Below are 24,450 nucleotides of genomic sequence, written 5' to 3'. Positions count from 1 at the left end.
GGATCTGTAACTGCATCTACTGACACATGGCTCCAGCACAGGAAGCGCTGAATTCCTGGTGCTGGGGCAGGCCAGCTGGGCCCAAGACCAGTCTTTGTTTACTGAAAATGAGTACAATGGATTCAGGAAGGCCCACCAGCAGTGGCTGTTGGCAGAAGCATGAAATTGATGTTTCTGCTACATTTGGGATCTGAATGATCGATGAAAACAACAAGATGAGATAAAAGTAGTAAAGTAATCTTCAGCTTTTATTTAACACTATTTATATACAAATAGAATAATTCATGGACCTTTTGTCTCCCCCCACTCGTGAGAAAATAGCTGCTAAATAATCCACTGTGTTCACTAACCACCAGTGGTGAATTATAAGACCTGGACATTCAAATTTGAAACATAATGGGTCAAAAAGAAGAAAAAGGCAAAAGATTTGGCTCAGACACACAAATATGTTGGAAAGTCTTCCTAAGTAACCCCTGACAAACCAGCGCATCAAACTGATGCAGATATGACATCAAAACGAACTTCACAGCTTCAATTACCAGCTGTTCGTCCATCTTCTTCTACTTAACCATTTCAGGGTCACAGTGGGCAAGAGCCTAACCAAGGTGTAAGGTTTTGCAAGGAGAAATGAGAGACAGACAGACAACTATTCACACGTATGGGCAATTTAGATTCACCAAACTTAACCCCAATAACTGCATGTCTTTAAACTGTGGGAGGAAGCCAGAGTACCCAGAGAGAACCCACGCAGACATGACGTGAAAGGACAGGCTCCAGCCAGATGCTGGATTTAAACCCAGGAGCTAACCACCCCACCACTGTGCTGCACATTTACCAAAATATTTGTCAAACTGTTTGCTTATTCTATAATTATTATTCTATAATTGCTTATTCTTAAACCATTTAAACATTTTTTTATAAATGAAGATTACAGATAAACTGTGATGATATATTTCAGTTACTTTAGAAAAAGAAATGTTGTTTAATGAAAATTACTCGACAGCCAATGAGCTCCATGCAAACGCATGGGTTGGACGCAGGTTCCGCCGAAAGACAAGCTAATAACTGATGCCGTACTTCAGGCATGAACATTCTAATAAGCTCACTCAGTTTGACAAAATCCAGTCATTTAGACACAAATCATGACTTTGATGTAGCAGACTGGTTTTGGTTACTGTTTTCCTGATGTACCCGATGATCGCACAAATGAAAGGACAAACACTGGTGAATGTGAAAAACCAAATTCTTGATGAAGTCTTTCACTTTCAGTGTCAACTAAATAAAGAACTTGAATATGAAATAAAGAAATAATACCCATAATACAGTGTAAACTTGGTTTCAGAGAGCAAACTTAACCCAAGCACTTTACACTGGTGCTGATGACTGAGACGTTTGCAGAGTTTTGTTTCTCTGGCGACAGCAGAGGACGGTCACTGTGACGATGACGATGAGGACTGTTAACATGATGAAGCCTACACCAACCCATGCTCCAACACTCAAATCTGCAGAAAGAACGAGGGTCACTGTTAAATAGACTGGTTCTACCTGAGCACTCAAAGTGCTTTATACAACATGCCTCATTCACACACACACACACACACACACACACACACACATTCATATAAGCACTCTTTCCTTTGTCTAAGTGCTTTCTATCTAATATTCACACTCAGATGAATGCATCAAGAACAACTGTAGCTCAGGAGGTAGAGCAGGTCATATACTAATCAGAAGGCTGGTGGTTCGATCCAGTCTACAAGTATCCTTGGGCAAGATACTAACCCCAAGCTGCTCTCCGATGCATCTATTGGCGTATGAATGTGTGTGAGTCTTAGCTAGGAAGTGCTGAAAAGCATAGAAGTGAATGTGGCATGTTGTACAAGCACTTTGAGTGGTCTGGGAGAGTAGAAAAGCACTTTATATAAATCAGTCCGTTATCGTGCCCGAGGATAGTTTGGTATGCATGCTGGAGCAGCCAGGGATCAAACCATGAACCTTCTAATTACTACATGACCCGCTCTACCCCACAGGAAATGTAGACAATCAGTGTTACCACCTACATGCTCCTTATTGTTTAAGACTGCAGATGTTGATGATAGTTACTGAATTCTGTGACAACAATATTCTGAGTGACATTAAACTTAAATCACATCCTGTCAGCCAGTCCCTTATGTCTGAGAAAGTTGTCACAGTGGATGACTCCACATATTTGGCACAGATGTTCAATGCCCTCCTATTTATACAGCACTCGGAGTACACTAGCTTATGACCCACTGAGGCTGGGTGTGCCTCCTCCTAATCGTGAGCTGTTGATTTTTCACATAAGGCTCCAAGTGTTAACCACGATACTATGAAGCCAATGGAATCAAATCAAATCTGACAAAATACCAAATTAAGGTGTCTTAATTTCCAGCAGAGGGCAGCACTCTCCCTCTAGTGCTGAAATACACTGGTTGTTTATTACTCCGGTCTTGAGTACTTAATGAGGAAGAAGCTGCAATTGAAACAACTAATAACAAATTTCAGTATGTATTCACCAAAGCTGAAATAGTTTACAGAGTTGCATGTAGAATATGTGTACCTTGCAGGATGTCCTGGGATCTTTTTGTGCACTGCTGCATGCTCCAGGATCCCTGCTGAGTGGCTTTGGGTCTGGATCTGATGAACGTTGCCACCATGAAGCAGTAACTCTCTCCTTCATCCAGCCCCGGTATCACTTTCATACTTGAGTTTGATATCTCATCTCTCTAAGGGGTAACAGCAGGACAGATCACTGTCATTCATCTGTAAACATTTAACCAACTTACCAAGCAGACATTTGGATGTTTGGGTCAAGTCTTTATTTGACTGATCGTAAGACCAGGCACAGCAGAAAACAGCTAGCCTACACACACAAATGCCACATTGTTGTTCTTTATTTCAAATTCTTAGAGCTGCAGTTCTGGATTTTTAGAAGATGTCCAATTACATTGGTAATACTGACCAGTGTTGAATGAAACTAGCCATAGGCCCTAAATCTAAAGGCCCAGATGAACTTGTTACTAACTAACTAACTAACTAACCACTGTGTGGGTGCCTATAGAATGGGCTGACCACACTAAGCAGAGAGGGACCCATAGTAAGGCCCATTGCTAGCCCATATTTTTCGTGTGAGCAAGCCTAACGTGGAGCACTAACAGAATTACATGAAAAAGGTATAATTTTTTCAGTTTAACAACATAATTTGCAGCTCATTTCACTTTTAGTGTTAACATCAGATTACCTTTCCTGTGCTTCCAGACTTGTAGTAGCGGATCTTATAATTAAGATCTTTTTTGAAAATGTCTCTGATGCTGAGCTGCTTCCCACGATCATAAATGGAGGTTAAAGGATCAGTGATGTTCACTATTACTCTTCTGTCATCCAATGGCACCACAGTGAAACTCACAGCACTGATGTTACCTGGGGACAGGACCAACCAACAGTTATGCTGAGACTGCCTGCAAAGGTTTATTCATGCGCTAAAAGTCAGTTCAGTTAGTTTACAACATCATTACTAGAGTGAGTGAGTTTTTGAGTGGATGGGTACTCTACTAAACATTATGCAGAATGGAATGCCTGATTGGTGCAGGCCTTGACATTATGGGCTCAGCCCCAACAGGGATCAGGATGCATGGATAACCTGATCAGGTCCAGGCTTTGGTTGACATTAAGCTGTGAAGGCTAAGGGTGTGTGTGTGTGTGTGTGTGTGTCATATATAACCTACTCTCTCTATAGGGATTGAACTTGGAAGATTGAGTGTGAGGGAGTTCATAGTCCATGTCCGTGATTTCTGTTAGAACATCAGCAGAGTAGGCCCTGTGAAATAGGGACACAAAGAATACATATGCTTTGGAGGCACATTCATCTGTACTTATATAACACATTACGAGTCAAACGTTTGGACACACCTTCTCATTTAGTCATTTTTCTTTATTTTCATGACTATTTACATTGTAGATTCTCACTGAAGGCATCAAAACTATGAATGAACACATATAGAGTTATGTAGTAAACAAAGTGTGAAACAACTCAAAAAATGTATTTTAAATTCTTCAAAGTAGCCGCCCTTTGCCTTGATTACTGCTTCGCACACGCTTGTCATTCTGTCGATGAGCTTCGTAAGGTCGTCACCTGAAATGGTTTTCCAACAGGCTTGAAGGAGGAGATGATGAGAACTTGTTGACCTCATTCTGCCAACCTGATTTCTGCACAACACAACTGATGGTCCCAATCCCATAAAAACGGCAAGAAATTCCACAAATTACTCCCGACAAGTCACACCTGTGAAGCGAAACCATTTCAGGCGACTACATCATGAAGCTCACCGAGAGAAGGCCGAGGGTTTGCAGCTCTGTCAACAAAGCAAAAGGGTATTTATCAATGTTTTTTTTTCTTGCTACATAATTCCATATATGTTGCTTCATATGATTTAATGTCTTCAATTTGTAAAGTAAAGATAAAGAAAAACAATTAAATGAGAAGGTGTGTCCAAATGTTTGACTGGTAGTGTACATATAACTTTTCTTGAGTAAAATCACAGAGCACAAATATTGCTGACAATATGAAAAAAATCAAAAGTAAAAGTATAAAGTAAGCTCGATGTAAACCTACCAGATGTGTTTAAGGGTGATGGAAGTGTTGTTCTTACCTATCCGAGGCCTTTAGGGACTGAGTGAGGTCACATTCTGATGCTGATATTTGGATACAATTAGGACTTTCTTCCCAGTCAGCATCTTCACTGCAAGTCACACAGCAGTTACTGTCATTCTGACATGCACTTATGAATACAGTTTTTAAAACTCAATTGAAATGTTCAGCTTGACATGTCTGGATTGTGTTGTTTTTTGGCAAGAAAATATTTCCTCCTGTACACATAGTCATGATATATGCAAGCAATACATCAAGGTTAATTCACTTTTTCAGTTGTTTATTTTAATCACTCTATCACTGTGACTGTCTGCCTGTAGGTGTGAACTCTTTCTTTAGGTTCTAGGTGTTCTTCCTCGATGACAGATGCAGGACACTTGAAATATTTAAGTAGTCTTCCCAGCTCATGGGGCTCTCTGGCTCTCCCTTGCCACCTTCACTTCCCATTGAACCCCATGAGTTGTATGATCTTGTTAAAGATGTTCATTGGAAACTAACATAGTGTTGTGTCAATTTAGGACCAAAGCTGGGAAGGCTCGTAAAGAATTGACCAGGTAATCCACGTGACAACTGCTGCCTAAGCGGAAACCGTTAGCTATCCCACATGTGTCAGGAGTATTGGAACGGCTGAGACGCATTTTCTCTCAAACTTAAATGTGCTGTGGGCCACTGCTGGCACTGTCATCTCATTGGAGGGCCACTTTAGTGTTCAAGTAGTACAAAAAAACCCAAACAAACAAGAAAACACTCACAAATATTTCCAATTCTTTAACAAGGTAAACTGCAAATGTTTTCCCCCTCACTCTTAACTAACCGAAGCCTTTCATTGAACTACCAAATAAAGACACTGGTACTCTCTCTCTGGCCAGGAGACGTGGCAGCACTTCTGCTATCATTTGCTCCTTACATCGCACTAAAATCTATTTTATCTTCTTCTCCTATACTAAAAGAATCTGAATGCAAATCTACACGCTGCCAATGGTGAGATGCCAAAATGTGTTTCATTGTTCTTGTAACAGTGACAATAAAGATCTATTCTATTCTATTCTATTCTATTCTATTCTTCTATAATTTTGTTCATATTTAACAAAATAAAAATGCAGACATACGTTTGTACTCTCTGCTCATATTGCTTTCATATTAAATAATTTTTTTGCATTTTAAAGAACTTAGTTAAACTTTGTACTGAACAACAAACAAATCCTCCCTAACAAAAAAGTAACTTCAAGAGCCAAATTGCGTTATATTTCTTCATGTCAATATATGGGCCAGAAGTAGGGGTGACGTGGGCCGCAAGTGGCCCCCGGGCCGCGAGTTTGAGACCCATGTTCTAAACACTGTGTCTCTATGGCTTTCAAACCCCAAAACATACTGCGCCAACAATTGGTCCGCCCCAACGATCTGGTCCCACAGCTCAAACAGAGTAATATAGTGTACACCAAACCTGTTCAAAGGGCCACAGGCCCAGAAGCAACCTCCGACGGGCCCTGCCTGTGGCAGAAACGCAGAGTAAAACAAATAAACCACACAACTGGCGAGATAATCTTTGAGAGGATTTCAGCTTTTGTTGAGGACGGTATGAAGCATGTCTGTATGCTTGTAAACGGGCTGGTTTTTATATAGTGCTTTTCTACTCTCACTGAGCACTCAAAGCGCTTTACACAACTTGTGCATTCACCCAGTCATACAAGCACTTTATCTAAGGTTTTAGTGCTTCTATCACTACGATGGATGCATCGGAGGGCAACATGGGGTTAATATCTTGCCCAAGGATATTTGGTATGTAGGCTGGAGGAGCCTGGGATCGAACCACCACCCTTCCAGTGAGCAGATGACCCACTCTACTACCTGAGCTACAGCCACCCCTTGTGACAGATGGGGCTTCATCCATGGCAGGAAAAGTGAGTGGTTTGGCTGTTGCACCTCAAACCTGTATTGCATTGTGCAGCAGATGGTGTTGTGCGCAAAACTAAGCACGGAGCTCAAAACAGCAGTGGACAGTGTGATTTGATGGCTACAATTAATTTTATTCGCTCAACATGAAGCCTCCAGCACTGCTTATTCCACATGCTGCTCTCAGAAATGTCTGCTGAGCACCATGACCTGTTATTGCACAATGATGTCAGGTGGCTGTCCAAAGGCTGGAGCATTTCTGTGATTTCAAAGAGGAGATCACAACTTTCCTCTGCAACAGCAGGCCAAAAAAAAGCAGAAACACATTTGAATTGCATGAGGACAACAGCTTCATGGCCAGTGTCTGCTTTCTGAGCGACATATTCAAAACATGAATGACCTTAATGTGGGACTACAAGGCAGAGGCAAAACTGACACTGAGCTTGTGGAACAGATGCGTGCACTCCAAGCCAAGCTGAACCTTTCACCACCGACTTGAGCACAGGCCGGTTGCTGCATTTTCCAGGGCTCTGCAAAAGCATCTCATCTGCGGCACAAGTCATGGATGTGATGACTGATTTCATTGCGAGGTTGAAAGAGAAGTTTTCTGGTCGATTGGATGGACTTGCTCTACGCACAAAGGTGATGAGTTTTGCCAGAGACCCATTTAGTGTTTTAACAGAAGGGGACTTATCCGTCAGAGCAAAGGAAGTGATCCCTTCCACTGACGAGGGGAAGAAGACGTTTTGCACCAACGGATCTTTGGACCGATGTCAATACATACCAGTTCCCTAACATTAAGAAAGTATCAGTCGTAATCTTCAGTATGTTTGGGTCAATGTACACATGTGAATCAAGCTTTTCGCACATGAATTCAAGAAAAAGCAGCTCTCGTTGCTCACTGACTGACAACAAACTTCACTATTGCCTTCAAAGGTGCACTGACACTTACCAGCCAAACGTTGCCGCTCTTGTTCAGAAACAAATGTCAGGTAACTGTAGACTTGTATACTGTTGATTTAAAACAAACCTGTATTCCCTCAGTGTGCAGCAGTAAATGTTGTATTCATATGTGTTGCTGCTATGGGTTTGTGCACTGATAGCTGTAATAGGATTGATTGTTCTTTTTAAATTCTGTTAAATGCACTTTAAGATGTGTCTGGGTCACATAAGTATGAACTTTATTTTGAAAGCGAATTGTCCAAATATATTTTATTTTTTTAATTTCAAATGTGAATAAAAACAAGTATTGCTACTAGCGCAGGCTCTCTTCAGCTATAGCTCATTTATATGTTTTTTCGTGTGCATGTGTGAAATGTCACAAGATTTAAAAGGGAAAAAATAATAAACAACTTTTTTTCAATACATTTGTGTTGGTTTGAAACTTATGGTGATCTGCTGCTTACTGGCTGCTAAACAATATCTGGCCCAGATATATTCCTTGGTTTTAAAATCTGGCCCAACTAACTTTATAGCCGTGGTGTACACTGTTGTGCCAGGAGGATTGCCATGATTTACACACTGTGGGAAACCGAAAAACATCTGGATCCATTTCAGTTCGCATATCCGTCAAACTGCTTGACCGATAATGCAATTTCAACTGCCCTTCACTCAGCCCTCACACACCTGGACACTAGAGCCTCATGTGTCAGAATGCTGTTCATAGACTTCAGTTCAACATTCAACAAGATCATTCCACAGGAGCTCAGACATAAACTGGATCAGCTGGGGATCAGCACCTCGCTCTGTAACTGGTTGCTGGATTTCCTGACAGGAAGACAGCAGGCAGTACGGGTCAGCAGCAACACCTCCAGCATACGAACGCTGAATACGGGTAATGGAATACATCCAGCAACCAAGCTGCGCTCAGCGTCAAAGACTCCAACCTAAAGAAACACTTCAGTATCTTCGATGTACTATTGCTGTGTGATTTATTACTATTAATGAAGGCTGCATTACAACCTGCTAGCTGCAAATAATCACGTGCAGCTCTGAAAGAAGACAGAAAGAAAACATATTACTAATAAAGAAATCATTTTCTATACAAGATCGCTGCAAAAAGTGCAGCCTCACCTAATGTCCCCCTACTGTTACTCATTTTATATTAAGATTTAGAAATCTAGTTGGTATTACTTTCAGAACTGCTCGTGATCACTTGCAGCTAGCAGGTTGTTAATGCTGTCCATCAAGTCTAACAGTCTGCAGTCTATGAACTAACCTCAGCTAACAATGGTAGCTCGGTGGCGAGTAGCCTTCAAATTTAAATTCAAAATGTATTTGTATAGCACATTTAAAAACAACTGGGTTGACCGAAGTGCTTAAAAACAAGAGAAAACAACAGAGAAACACAGATAAATAATAAGACAGTGAATTAACAATAAAAACATAGAACAGGCCTGATGGTACTCATACTGAACTCAAATTAAAAGCCAAAGTAAAGAAGTGAGTTTTAAGACGCGATTTAAAAGACCGAATAGACTCTACAGTACGAATCTCCTCTGGCAGATTATTCCAGAGTCTGGGCGCTGCTGCTGCGAAGGCCCGATCTCAAACGAACCCTTGGTTGTGCTAAGAGCATCTGGCTAGATGATCTCAGTGCTCTTTTGGGGTCATACATGTTGAGGAGTTTGTTTAAATAACTAGATGCCATATTATTTAAAACTTTAAAAGTAAGTAAAGTAATCTTAAAATCAATACGATATTTTACAGGGAGCCAGTGTAAATCTGCTGAAACTGGAGTGATGTGTTCATACATTCTAACAGCTGTTAAAAGACGTTCAGTAATAGTAATAAATCACAGAGCAGTAGGACAAATGTAAATAGCACGAGAATATATCAAATAATCACATTGAGTAACTTAACAGAATCCATTACAAACTACATTTTGGGTCAATGTACTCTGTAATCTGTAGTGGAATTTTAAAAGTAACCTTCCCAACACTGCTCCCCAAGGATGTGTGTTGAGCCCACTTCTCTTCACTCTGCTGACCCACGACTGCACATCATCACACAGCCTCTTCATCTAATTTGCAGACAACACAACTGTGGTAGGTCACATCAGCAACAACGATGAGACCTACTACCGGAGTTAAGTTACTAAAGGAGTTAATAGTGGTTTCCCTGAATGTGGAGAAGATTAAGGAGATCATCGTAGACTTCAGGAGAGCTCACACCATGTATGCTCCACTAACCATCAATGGTGCTGGAGAGGGCAAGCAAGTTCCTGGGTGTGCACATCTCAGAAGATCTGTCTTGGTCAAAGAAAACAGCCTCACTGGTCAGTAAAGCCCAACAACAACTCTACTTCCTCCACAAACTGAGGAGGAAGAGCCTCAAAATACCCACGAGTTTAAAGGCATCTTTGAGGTTCAAAATGTGGCTTTAGGTTAGGTTTAGGCTAAGTGTCAGGGTTAGGCATTCATTCTTGATGGTTAGGGTAAGTGGCTAAGGAGATGACCTCACTAAGATATGAAAACGTGTGTGTGTGTGTGTGTGTGTGTGTGTGTGTGTGTGTGTGTGTGTGTGTGTGTGTGTGTGTGTGTGTGTGTGTGTGTGACTCACACAGAAAACCTGACAGTGTATGTGTAGTCAGAGGACGTCACACTCCAGCGAAGATGTGTGGTGAAGTCCAGAGACACCCAGTGGACATCTTGTGCTCTGGGGACTGAGTTCACATCTGTGAATAAAATAAAACATCGTCAGTATTTTCCAGTTTTCAATGACTCCTGCTTCCTGTTTTCTTTGGGTTTTTGTGTTTGTTTTTATTTTACAATAGCTGAATTGAATAAAGGATCTTAATAAACCATTTATTTAAGCTGGAGAAAATGATGACAACTCCCTCAACATCTTCATACTCGTAATCAGAACCAAATTAAAGTCAGCGAGTCAGCAAAGGTGGGCACAGGTCAAAAATGAGAGTTTTACATAACAGAAAGTTATACATTTTATAAAATCATAAAGCGAATACTACAAAAACTGTAGTGGAAGATTTTGTTTAGTTCAGCATATTTAGAAAATCCCCACATCTGTGCACCATAGATACCCTCATGGAATGATTAATGATTACTCCATTACTAATATGTTTTATTCACAGACGCCTTTCAAAACACTCAAGTTTACAATACAAGCAATTCAATTACAAGTCACAGTATGGATCAAATAAAAGTTGGAAGATGTCGTAGAATTAAAAGTCAGTACAACAGAGCTTTCAGACTGAGAGAGAATCAATATTTCAAACATGGTGGTGGGAGAGCTAAAGATGAGGGGCAAATCGGTTCAAGGCTCTGAAGCCCAGAGGGGGTCCGATGAGCAGATGGCATAATGACAGTAAGCAAGAAGGAGGATCTCAGAGTACAGGAAGGAGAGGTGATGCGATGAATATCACATTATTACACAACGGTACGTGTTCCTACCAGACGAAGCTCAGTTTGTCGCTGTTTAATTTAAGAAAATTAGCAAACAACCAATATTTAATTTTGCATAAGCAGTCAGTGAGAGCAAAACTTGATGGAAAGCTAGATGTCATCAGAGTAAGAATAAAAATGCAAATGCAGTTTTCTTTCAAATGTGACCAGAAACCCACGGGACCGTGGACCACTGCTATTTTCTAAATATTCTAAATTTCTTTCAGATTCTCTGCAATATCTCAGAACATGTCTTAATCTATAATTGTTGGACATTTTACTGTATCATAATACCAAGCATGAAACTTTAAGTCCTGTGTAAGATGCTTCACTCTTCTGTCTGTGTTCTCTATCAGATGAAGTAGAGCCTGCTGTGTTTTAAGGATAAAACTTTGATATGTGATATGCTAAAACTGAAACGAGACATGACACTGGTGTCTAGGTAAAATGTCTAACACCAGTCGCCTCTGTCTGTCTGTCTGTCTGTCTGCCGATCATGTGCTGTGTGTTTTACCTGCAGTGGTTATGCCGAAGGCAGACAGAGAGAGTCCCAGCCAAAGCAGAGTTTTTACAGTTGCCATGTTAGTACCAGCGTGTCCTTTCTCTGTCCTGATCTGTCCTGATCTGTTAACTGAAGAGAGCAGAATGAGCTGAAAAGGATTGGTGCCGCTTCCGTTCAGCTGCACACACAAGAGTAATGGGGTGGGGTATGCTGATCCTTCCCACATGTTTGCCTCAACATTGGGGAATGGGGGAGGAGATGTTCTGAAACAATTTGCTCAATCCGAACTGTTTTCCTTCTTATTCATCCCCTTTACAACGTTTACAGGAATTGGACTGTTATCATGCAGTGTGCAAACTTTTGCAAAAAAATGCTTATATTTACATTTAACCTGTCTTATCATGAAGTTCTTCTTTGTGGAAAGGAATTCGCCTGCACTCCACGGTCTGTCTGTTCAATGGTGTTTTTGTGAGTGCATGCAGTTTGATGCCCTGTTGCCTTGACAACTAATAGGCTTTGTGTGAGTGGTTCAGTTTTACTAACTTCTAGGTTGCCGGGAAACTTGTTTCTTTCTAGTTTCACTCAGCAGCAATGCATACTCAGTACATAGAAATACCAGACAGTACAAAATAGGATGCATTATTGCAATTTTTGCTCAGTCGCTTTGAAACATTTCCCAAAACACTTTTAAAGTTCTCAGCAGGGAAGAAATATTTCCATAAACATGTATGAAATACACTGCAGCTCACCCAGAGCCTCAACTCTTATTTTAAAGTCACATGTTTGTGTCAGTGAAAAGGTCATTGCCAACAAAATTAAAGGTTTAGAAATGTTGTAAGAATAATTTCTCACCTTCCAATTTCACAGTCAGGTCCAAAACATTTGCAACAGTATACTTGAGCTTGAAAAAACCTGTTAGGAATGACTGGATGTTATTAGTGGGTCCAAACATTGCAGCAAATACTTCTCCTTACTATGGAACAGGTGAAGAACCAGCAAGCACACACTGATTCAGTCCACTGCAGTGAGATTTATCTGTTGGGCATTCAAAAAGCACTTGATTCATCAGGACAGAAGGTTTCTTGGCAGGATGAAGGAGATCCTGCCAAGAAACATGAAATGTAGATTGTTCATTTGGTAGAAATGTTAATAATGTATATTATAATTCCAACAAAGCTTCATCTTGGAATATGACTGGCAGCTGTAAGTCTGACAAAATGTCAGCATATTTAAGTGCATATAAATGCATGGTTATTATTTGATAATATTTCATCTATAAAAACATGAATTATTTAATCTTTTCTGAAACTTGGGAGAAACTAAGCTATTGAAGTAACCGTGAGGAAGAACTGAGGCTTTTAGTTTGTTAAAAAACTAAAAATATATCACTTTGTTGTTCTAATGTTGGTTGTACAAATGCAACAAAAAACAAGACATTTATGAGAACTTTTACAGACTCTACCTTCCCTTTGCTCTCCATCCATTAGTCCCTTGGGTGAGCAGAGCAGGGAAAAATGCCAAGGAATGTGGCTGTGAAGAAAACAGTCAGCTCTTTTATATGCTTGTGGGAATTCATGCTTCCCATGATTTCACCTATTTCAGATCATCTAAAAGCCTCACTGGGAGCCAGTAACTATGTGGGAAAAGTTCAGCAGTCGCAGTCATTTCCATGAAACCTTCTGGTATCACGTAAGCACCAGTGACAAACGTTGGACCCCTCCTCCACATGTACACAGGAACACACACTTACTCCAAAAACCCACAAACGTACAAAGTATTTGTCTTTTTTGGTTAGTTTTACTCCAGGATTGTTTTGTACATTTCATTTTGTCAAGGAAACGATGATGATGTGGATTAAATACTGGAAACAGCTTTACGTGGTAAAGCGTGTGTCGTTTCTTCTAGGATTTCCTGCGTTAAAGTGTCGGAGTATCTGCTTTGCTTCTTCTCAGCACTGGTTAATAAACAAAGCATTGCTGTAAACAATGAGAGCCCAGACACATGTTTCTGATCACTGCAGCACCAACACCAGCGCACACATGCAACATGAAATCAGTGTGATGGTGCAGCCAGTCTTGTAAAATTCACTGCTCAACAACCAATTCAATGTTTACATCAAGTAAACATAGTGATAGGTCCAAAAGTAGTTATTTTTCCTTTTTTAAGTGCAGTTTAACAGTAAATGAAGGGTTTAACAAAAGTATTGCATTAACTTTTAAAGAATGAAAACCATTTCTATGCGCAGTTCTCCATTTTCAGAGGCTAAAATGCACCATTAACTGGAAAGTATTTTCCTGGTGTGGTGAGGCCTGCTTCATCATTACTTCATAACAAATAAAGCAAACAAAACATATGCAGTTGATTCCAACTCTGGAATTTGCATCTGGTAACTTTTAAGGCTTTTAATTCTCAATGAGGCCCAGGGATGTTGATGCAAGACGAAGAGGCTGAAAACCCCAAACAAACTATCAGACAGAGCAAAACCTCTACATACATACGTACATTGTTAAACGAAGGAATACTTTAGTAAACACAGCAACACTGTATGTTGTGGGCTGTAGAGCCCACAACATACAGTGAGCTCTCAGTCTATTCGATGCAGATTTTGTAAACAGAAAAACCACTGCAGAAAAGTGTCTCCAAAGCCTGCCTGCGTAGTCGCAGTCACACTGATGCTGTTCTTCTCTTTTTAGAATAATAAACATCCACCCAAGCAAACTCTGAAAAAAAATCACCACTAATCCCTTCTGTGCTGTACTCAGCCAAGTGCTGTCCCGAGAGCTTTAAGTGGTGCCTTAGACTTAATTTGTAGACATAAGACAGAAAGGCTTGACTAACAAAAGTGTAATATTTCAGCAGTGTCCTCCCTATGCTGGAATGTTGAAATCTAATGAGTGATAGTCATGTAAGGAATGCCAGTTTCACGGAAGGAGTCAGCATGGTGTTCACAAGGTTACAAGGAAATTTAATGACTCACCCGGTCACTCTGACACATCTCACTCAAGTACCTGACTCACGTCGTAGCAGTGTACATGTCTGCCTGTGCTGTTTGTTCACACCAGGCTGTTTTACGTAGAGTAAACATTCAGGCCTCCTGCTTTGCTGTGTGGAGTCACAAAGCTATGATCTCGCAGTCCTAAAATGCCTGTCAGCTGCAACATTCAAATCCCAGCTGGTGTCTTTCTGTTTTCAAAACATGTGTACTCGTTAAATCCATGGAAAATTTTAAATAAAATGGAAAATAAATGCAGCACAGTGATGAGTTTATCTCTTAACACTGGGACTGTGTCAAATTAACCAGCATATTAGCTGCTGCTGCTGCTTCTGCTGCTGCTTCACCAACAGTAGAACCAGCAGTGTTGGGCAAGTTGTTTGGAAAAGTAATTAATTATAGATACTAGTTACTTCTTCAAAAAAGTAACTGAGTTAATAACTAAATTACAAGATTCTAAAAGTAATTAATTACTAGGAAAAGTAACTATTGTGTTACTTAAAAAAGTTGTTTAACCCTCTGGGGTCCAGGGTATAATTGGCCATTTTTAACTACTTCTGATTTTCCCTCTTCATTTCACCTTTAAAAATGATTTTCTTTGCCTTGTTTCGTATCATCCTTTTCAGCACAACCTCACGTGTCTGAATTTACAGTCATGTTTTCATTTTGACAAACTGTATTAACACAAGTGATCTAAAATCAGACAAAAAACATAAAATCCAAGTAGAAAAAGTTATTTTTACTGTAACAACCACAAACATGTTTAATGAATCATATTTCATAACTTTAAATGTAAATATAATTTGTAAATTTTAAAACCCTGTCACGGTCAGCGAGGCAGACCGTGGGGAAGTGGGGAAGGAGGATCCAAACGCTGGACTCTGTGCAGTGAACAGTTTATTTACAGTGCAGAAAATGACAATAAATCAGCATGTGCTCCCTTGACTTCCGTGTCGTGTCTTCTCCCAGAAATCAGTGTCTTTGTGCTCTCCGCTTCCGTGTCTTTGACCTCCCTGTGCTCGGTGCCCTCCTGTTTCCACGCTCCTCATGGAGTCTTCACTCCCCCGACGAGCCTCATCAGCAGCAGGTGAGTGGCATGGTCTTCAGGTGTGGCCAGCTCTCCTGCAGGGCCACACCCACCAGGCTTGCGGGTGCCTGTCACCCAGCCTACAGGAAACAGACACACCCGCAGACACACACGCACACATACCTGCGTATACATACAAATGTGGAACACAGAATGGCAGCACAGTGCAGCAAAAATACAAATAATAACAATAATAATAATGAGAGTCCACACTGCTCAAGGACCCTGGGTCTCTCAGACCCACCTGACCTACAGGTCAGTGGACACTCTTTCAGTGATGAGGATATGCACATCCTGGACAGGGAGGAACGCTGGTTTGAGCAGGAAGTCAAGGAGGCCATTTACATGAAAAGGGAAAGACCACCTTTAATTTGAGGAGGGGGGCTAAGGGTACATCTTTCACCATCTTACAATACTGTGATTGTAGCCATTCCCCAACTCTCTGTGAATGGGACTCATGGCCATGGATCAATGGTCTCTGATCAGTGGTTTTTGATCAATGGTTATGACAAGTTGCATGTTGGTGATCAAGAAACTGATCTCACAGTCCATTGTTCACTAGTGGTGCTAGTTTGTGCAACTTTTATTGGGCGAAGCAGGGCTTTGTGCAAGGGCGCTGCTAGAATCATCTCAGTGGAAGGGGTTAGGGTTAGAAGAGGACATGGAAGCTATGGAAACATGGAACCTGTGATGCCCAACTTCTAGACTAACTGCAAAACAACTAGTAACTCAGTGTTCCACCATTTAGAAGGCGCATCTGCTATCACAAGTGGAGCTCAATGAGGTACAACACAAATGCTATGGCAAGGGGCAGTCATCAGGTCAGGGGGGTGATATCATCATCCACACCCAAGATAGGGTACCTTAAACACAATTGTTCATATAAATCCTCTGAGGATCTACTAGATGATGTGAATGCGGCACTATGGACAATACCTACCGCCACCATTACCGAGACTAACAAGTGGGGCTGAGTATCATCACTGATTTCTAGAATCGATTCGATTCCAGTTCACAAGGTCCCGAATCGATTCAATCCACGATTCAATTCGATTCAATTCGATTTGAAATATTATAATTCTAAACACTTATCAGTACATGTCCATATTTTTATATCTATAAAAAGACAGCTGACACTTGTGAGCCTTTATCAAAGGTGTGAGCATCACAGCAGATGCCTTTGTGTCAAAGTAACTGAGGATAAAACACAGAACAACATGGACATTTTCCTGGCCTGGGATTTTATAGCAGATAACCTTCAAAATATTGTGCAATAGAACAAAAACGAAAGAAAACCATGAATCATCATATGAACGTTACCTGATGCTGCTGAAGTGAAGCAAAGCAAAGTTACAGAGGTTTGATTAGAGACACAGCTAAGAGTTTTGCTATTTTGCATAATTTTAAAAAGTTTACATTTGTTCAGTATTGACCAGCAGAAATGAGACTTTCTTTTTGGAAGTAAGTAAAAAAACTGTACTTACGTTGTAAACAACGGTAGACAGGTGCGTAATAAGCAAGCGAATAATGCTGAAAACAGAGATTTTTGGATGGGAAACCTATTCCTGAGAGAGAGACACAGAAAGCTCTGCATGAAGTGTGATTTTATCGTGGTGGAAGCAGAACAGCAAAAGTCAGAGGGAATTCATGACGATGTTTACGTGAAGCGAAATGTGAAGCGTCGTTTGGCTTCTTTTGTTGATGGTTCAGTCAATACTGTTTGGAGAGAGATAAAACCTGCAGCTTCAGAATCAGCGCAAAAAAAGACATAAACACAAAGAGTGGACCCACCGACACATTAAAAATCAGTGAGCTGTCGCCCCGACGCCATGTCCATGAGAAAGGCGACAGCTTACTGATTCTGATGCGTTGGGTCCGCGCTTTGTGTTTACGTCCCTGTGCAGAATCCGTGTACGTGCTCTCATTTACTGTTTTAGCTGTTTGGTGGTTGTCGAAATTTTGTGAGGTTTAAACAGAGATTCTGGCGTTTAATGAATTTTAATGAATCGATATCACGTTATCCAAGCTAGAATCAATTTTAATCGATAAATCGATGATCAAAACCCACCCTACTAACAAGCTGGTCTACACCATGGCAGCAGTGATCAGTAAGATGCTACAAGTTGAACAGCCACATAGAGCAATACCCTCCATTGAGAAGGAGACTAGAGGCCAAGATCAAGTTAGCACAGAGGGAGGTTAGATAACTATCGGAGCTGGAGAAAGGTGCGACAAAGAAGGTGCCTAAGAAGTACAGCAAGCTGTCCATACCTGAGGCCTGAGTGGAAGGAAGGAGGAGGCCAGGGACTAGTGAGTGTCAGTACCACAGTCCACGAACATCCAGGAAGATGGCCTCAACCAACTGTGTGCTCAGTGAGTACCTCCGGCAGCAGAAACCCAAGAAAGAGGAGGAGGAACCATCATGGAAGGACAGGCCCCTGCACGGTATGCACCACCGGCAGATAGAGGAGGTGGCTGATATCCAGAAATCCTACCAGTGGCTGGATAAAGCTGCACTGAAAGACAGCACGGAGGCACTAATCATGGCAGCACAGGAACAAGCTGTGAGCACAAGATCCATAGAGGCTGGGGTCTATCACACCAGGCAAGACCCCAGGTGCAGGCTGTGTAAACCTGCCCCTGAGACAATCCAGCACATAACAGCAGGGTGCAAGATGCTAGCAGGCAAGGCATACATGGAACGCCATAACCAAGTGGCCGGCATAGTGTACAGGAACATCTGTGCCGAATACGGCCTGAAAGTCCCAAGGTCAAAATGGGAGACGCCCCCTAGGGTGGTGGAGAATGACCGAGCTAAGATCCTGTGGGACTTCCAGATACAGACGGACAAAATGGTGGTGGCTAACCAACCGGACATAGTGGTGGTGAACAAACAGAAGAAGACGGCCGTAGTGATCGATGAAGCGGTTCCGGATGACAGCAACATCAAGAAGAAGAAGGAACACGAGAAGTTTGAGAAGTATCAAGGGCTCAGAGAAGATTTAGAGGCGATGTGGAGGGTGAAGGTAACAGTGGTCCCTGTTTGCTTGAGACTAACAAGCTGATCCGTGAGATGCTTGGCTACAAGTTGAACAGCCATAAGGAGCAGTACCCTCCATTGGGAAGGAGGCTAGAGGTTAAAATCAAGGTAGCACAGAGGGAGGTTAGCCAACTATCGGAGCTCCAGAAAGGAGCTGCAATGAAGAAGGTGCCTAAGAAGTACAGCAAGCTGTCCATACCCAAGGCCTTGGAAACTGCCAAGCCAAGAGTCAAAGCCTTGGCCAGCTGCCTGTAGAGGTACACAAGATTGAGAGATAGAAGGCAAGAGAATTTGCATGATTTAAATCTGTGTTCTCTGTCCTTGTTGCTTTGCTATGATCTTTCGTGCAAACCACCTCCTCCCCATCTCCACATCCATCTCATAGACACCACAGCCAGAGCTCTATTCACACTTCAATCTCCATCTTCACTGCCACCAGCATCTAGACTTCTGTCTCTTTTTTGGCCAAGTTATAGTTGCTAGATACAAAAGATATTTGACTGGCTGGAAACATATCCTCATTTAGGTTTGACATGTAGATAATTGTAGATGACAATAGCATGAATGGAGGCTGTGGTTTTAGGAAGGCCTCGGAGGGGACTGGTGGCAGCTCTTAGATATCCAAGGACGGCCTCTCCAAGAAGTAGCGATGACTGTGGGTTACAAAGGTTGAAGATTTTTTTCATTTACTGAAGCATGCTGGCAAAAATGCAAATGGAATGGCAGAAGAAGAGATCAGAACAAACTGTAGATGAAGAGAGAACTTCATGGAAGAGTGAGGGGAACCTTGAATCAGGTAGCACAGGCTGACTCTGGCAGTGAAGCATGCTGGGATTTCATTACCTATAAGCTCATAAAGCTTATAGGTAATCTTGAACTCGAATCTTTACTAATTTTCTTCATTTGCGGAAGGTAGCAATGACTACTGGGTAGATTTCATAATGAAAGAAGGTGATGAAGGCAGTTTTGGTACTGGTTGAATCCAGAAGGCTGATTAGAGGAGAACCACTTTCCACCTTGATATATCAACTGTCCCGCTTGATAACCCTCAAAACCTGCTAGTTTTGAGGGTTATCAAGCGGGACAGCTGATCATCACAGAAGAAGATGATCCTATTTGAGAGGTACATGGCTGCAGTTGTTGAATTTATGCACAAGGAATTTAATTGTATGAGTAGCACTGAATACCTGCGCGTGTGAAATGAAATTATTTGCTCCAATTATGAATTTTCCTACGCACAACTTTTGACAGAAAAACAATTCCATAGACATGTCTTTTCTTCCCTCTTCCTCTCCAATACTGCTGTCCACGAGCAAACCATCTTGACCTGATGGACCATGTTACATTGGGTGAAGTAGATGGCACTGTGAGGCAGCTGTGGCTCAGTTGTCTACAAACTGGAAGTGCAATAGACTGATTCCTGGCTCCTGTGATCCACATATCAAAGTATCATTGGATGAATGAGATTTGTTCAGTGTTTAACTTGAGTAGAAAGGCACTACATAAGTATATTTACATTTATAAGTACATTCTTTTATTATGTTTTACAACATTCATTCAGTTATGCCAAAAAATGGTGTCTTTCAGATTGGTTGGCTTGCACTATAACATCATGTGGTGGTTTTCACATTACTACCTCAACACAATTGCTAACAGTAAAACTTTCTCACTGTTAAAGCTCAGATCCATACTGGTAAGGTAGACTGCTTTATAATATAATATAATATAATATAATATTTTTAAAAAGAAAACATCTCTGTAAAACTTCTGTCTTAATATTTTTCGAGGCGCAGTCTGTATCATGAAGTCACTTTTTCTTGTCTTACTTCCAAGTATTTTACAGGGAAGGAGACAACGATTACATTTTAAGTAAGTTTAAATACTTAAAATTAAAATTAATTATTAATGTAAATTGCTTACAAAGTATTTTAACACAGCAAATCCCGCATGTCCAAATTAACACGGTCAGATTTGATTTCACCTCTATTAAAGTGTCTATATGGGTCCACACCAGAGAGTTAATTTAACTCGTTTTGGAGAGTTGGTACGTTAACTCTGACTGAACCAAGCATGGCAAACAACTCAGAAATATGTAGAGCAAATTGTTCTGAAACGGCTTCACTTCAGCTTCGATTGGAACCTGTGGTGCTGTGGGCGGAGTCTGTGAATTTACTCTATTGGTGTCATAGCCCCTGTAGGAGTTCGGAGTTAAGAGGTCAAGAGTTAATGTTTCCATTGTAACACCTCCAGATTTGACAGAGAAACACTCATTTTTAACACTCAATTTTAACTACTATCATTTTACACCTCAGAGTTACATTAAAAGAATGTGACTCTACTTAGAGTAAAATTAACTCTACTTTTGCAAGAAGTCTACTAACACCAAAACATTTAATGCTTTTGAATTGCTGTGAAGTTACTTATGGTGTACTCTGTGGTGTAACTGAGACACGGCGGGACCACAGATTCGGTGTTGGATCCATTTTATTTATTCTGGCTGCAGCTCTCGGCTGTCAGCCGCACATCACACCACAAAACTACTTGCAACTCTCACCCAAACCCTGATTCCCCACGTTTTAACATGGGGGGCATGATTGCAGAAGCCATGCAGTCGCATGGCACCGCAGACCACGCCCCACCACATACTTAAACTTACTTAAAATGCAATCTGTGTCTCCTTCCCTGTAAAATAACATGGCCATTTTCCAGAAAACAAGCAATATTTATACATTTTACATCGTATGAGGCATAGACTGCATTCATGGAGTCACTCAAGGTATTTTACAGAGAAAGAAACACTAAGATAGATTTCTGAAAACTGACTTAGTGTGAAGCTGTTCCTCCAGCACAGAGAGCTGCAAAACCCCTCAGGAAAATCTAACTCCAGTCACAGACAAAAACCAAAAACTCTAGCAGGCACCTGGAAAATGCTGTCTGGGTTGATATTGGATGTTGCTGCTGATGTTAGCAGAGTGCTTCTGCCCCATGTGGACAGTGACTGTGGAGAGCTGCCCTGGCAAACTGAAAAGAGACGTAAAATGAAAAAAGCTCTGACTCACCGACAGCTCGGATTTCTAGAACAATTTAAAAAAAAAACATTCGTTTTCTTCTGCCCATTCAGTTCAGGGTCACAATGGGTTCCAGTCTGTGGCAGGACTTACAGTGAGACAGACATTAGAGTAGCAAGTCTGTTTAAAATTACTGCAAGCTGGCTACAACTATATGTATGACCATGTGTCTCTGTACCCACGGTCCACTTCTCAGGAACCTGCAGTTCATTTTTAGTCTACTTTAAACAGACCTCACAAAGTCCAGTATTTTGAATTGAGTATGATACCTTTGGTCATACATCTCCTCACCACCTTCATTTTAACAATTCTAAATGAGACGTGAGTATTTTTCCCACACCTAAATAAAAAATACTGATATTTACACATAACACATTCAGCTGATCCAGCCTGACTCCAACCTGATTAGAAAAGGTTCAGCACAGACAGACAGGCATTGTTTAAAGTCAAGGACAGCAAGTGTTTGTACAGTATTTCCCAGAGTATGGCAGTGTTTGCATGATGCAAACGTTACTAAGTTTCTAACTAATGCTCCGGTGTAACAGGTGTGCCAGCAGTTAAGAGGGTCATTAAAGCTGCATCCTGAGGTTTGTTGATGATCTGTCCGGCTGATTAAAGGAGCCAGATTTCTTTCAGACAGGTAGAATTTTATTTTACACTGACCCTGAGTCAGTATGAGTAACCTATACACCGAAACTTTAAGCCAGCACCATAAAGACGGTGAAGCACGTGATAATAATACTCCTGGTAACCACATTAACATTACTGACACTCGCTGACTTATTATAGTCCCTATAAATGCTCTCCATTGCAATGGTCTTACCTGTAAACACTGCCATATCCACCAGAATCTAGGGAGTCTTCCCATCCTCCTGTTAGTGGTCCTCCATCTGAATGGATGATAACAACCTTCTGAACAAACTAGGTGTAGAAGGCCCCTACTGGCCCATATCTTTGGGGCTGATTTCTGCTAATAATGCCCATTGTATGGACTGATAACATGCGAATCGGGTGCCCATTGCCTTTTATGGTTGACTCCAGGTATTTAAACTTATCTACTCCTTGCATCTTCAGTATTATACAGTACCTATCTCCCTCTCATTCACACACATCACAAAGAAGCTCTAATGTTTAATAGTAGTAATACTCTTCACTTCTGATGAGATCTCTTGGTGGCGCTGTCACTTGGTGTTCGCTCGCTCTGCGGTAGAGTATCACTTCCTGTTCCTGCTCAAACACAGTGGTGTTTCTGAGTAGCTTATTTGCTTAGCAATTTAATTAACAACTTTTAAATACATTCTTCTTTCATAGTATAATCTTCACGTGCTTCATCCGAAGCACACTTTCTGTGTACTCACTACCTAATTTATAGCCAAAGTATTCACTCACTGTCTCTGTACTGTTTCGCTAGCTTAGCTTAGCTCATAGCCGACTCGTTAGCACCATGGCTACTTCACCTGTCCCTCCTGCACTTTCTTGCTCATTGTGTCAGATGTTTAGTTACTCCTCGGCCTCCTTTAGCAGTAATGATATCTGTAACAAATGTAGCATATTTGCAGCTCTGGAGGCCAGGATTACTGAATTGGAGACTCGGCTTCGCACCCTTCATTCACCCGTAGCTAGCCAGGCCCCTGTAGCTGGTGCAGCCGAAGATAGCGTAGGCCCCGCTAGCTGTTCCCCGGCAGACCCCAAGCAGCTGGGGAAAGAGGGCGGCTGGGTCACGGTGAGGAGGAAGCATAGTCCTAAACAGAAGCCCCAGGTACACCACCAACCCGTTCATGTGTCTAACCGTTTTTCCCCACTCGGTGACACACCCGCCGGGGGTCAAACTCTGGTAATTGGTGATTCTGTTCTCAGACATGTGAAGCTAGAGACACCGGCAACCATAGTCAATTGTCTTCCAGGGGCCAGAGCAGGCGACATTGAAGGAAATTTAAAACTGCTGGCTAAGGGTAAACGTAAATTCAGTAAAATCATAATTCACGTCGGCAGTAATGACACCCGGTTACGCCAATCGGAGGTCACTAAAATCAATATTGAATCGATGTGCAACTTTGCTAAAACAATGTCGGACTCTGTAGTTTTCTCTGGTCCCCTCCCCAATCAGACCAGGAGTGACATGTTTAGCCGCATGTTCTCCTTAAATTGCTGGCTGTCTGAGTGGTGTCCCAGAAACGATGTGGGCTTCATAGATAATTGGCAAACCTTCTGGAGGAAACCTGGTCTTGTTAGGAGAGACGGCATCCATCCCACTTTGGATGGAGCAGCTCTCATTTCTAGAAATATGGACAAATTTATTAAACCCCCCAAAATATGACTATCCAGAGTTGGGACCAGGAAGCAGAGTTGCAGTCTTACACGCCTCTCTGCAGCTTCTCTCCTCCTGCTACCCCCCCAAAAACCCATCTCCATAGAGACTGTGTCAGCTTCCAAAAAGACAAAAAACAAACTAAAAACCAGCAACAAACAACTTAAACATAAACAATCAAAAAGAAAGAACAATACAGTATCCACATCTGAACCAAAGAGTAAAACAGTGAAATGTGGATTATTAAATATTAGGTCTCTCTCCTCCAAGTCTCTGTTAGTACATGACTTAATAATTGATCAACAAATTGATTTACTCTGCCTTACAGAAACCTGGTTGCAGCAGGATGATTATGTTAGTTTAAATGAATCAACACCCCCGAGTCATTCTAACTACCAGAAACCTCGAAGCACAGGCCGAGGGGGCGGTGTGGCAGCAATTTTTCACACCAGCCTATTAATTAATGAAAGACCAAGACAGACTTTTAA

General features: G+C 41.4%; 1 protein-coding gene across 1 annotated transcript; it reads right to left on the bottom strand.

Annotated features, from left to right (window-relative positions):
• Positions 1–230: 230 nt before the first annotated feature.
• LOC146367032 (tissue factor-like) lies at positions 231–11,668 on the bottom strand. Its single transcript, XM_084911567.1, has 7 exons — positions 11,480–11,668; positions 10,124–10,238; positions 4,671–4,760; positions 3,747–3,838; positions 3,263–3,441; positions 2,582–2,747; positions 231–1,502 (listed from the first exon to the last, which is right to left on the bottom strand). The coding sequence occupies exons 1-7, from the start codon at positions 11,544–11,546 to the stop codon at positions 1,366–1,368; spliced, it is 846 nt and encodes a 281-aa protein (XP_084767693.1). The 5' UTR covers positions 11,547–11,668; the 3' UTR covers positions 231–1,365.
• Between the last annotated feature and the right edge of the window lie 12,782 nt (positions 11,669–24,450).

The sequence above is a fragment of the Perissodus microlepis genome, chromosome 18 (assembly GCF_051167445.1).
Source record: "Perissodus microlepis isolate ML-2025 ecotype Zambia chromosome 18, ASM5116744v1, whole genome shotgun sequence".
Classification (NCBI taxonomy): domain Eukaryota; kingdom Metazoa; phylum Chordata; class Actinopteri; order Cichliformes; family Cichlidae; genus Perissodus; species Perissodus microlepis.
This window is presented reverse-complemented; position numbering and strand designations above follow the sequence as displayed.

Bases quoted from the DNA above. Each gene is read 5' to 3' on its own strand.
- LOC146367032 (XM_084911567.1), bottom strand. From the start codon at position 11,546: ATGGCAACTGTAAAAACTCTGCTTTGGCTGGGACTCTCTCTGTCTGCC. The intron at 10,239-11,479 runs GTAAAACACACA...TTTTATTCACAG, and splicing joins CTTCGGCATAACCACTGCAG to ATGTGAACTCAGTCCCCAGA. The intron at 3,839-4,670 runs GTAAGAACAACA...CCTATTTCACAG, and splicing joins TCCCTAAAGGCCTCGGATAG to GGCCTACTCTGCTGATGTTC.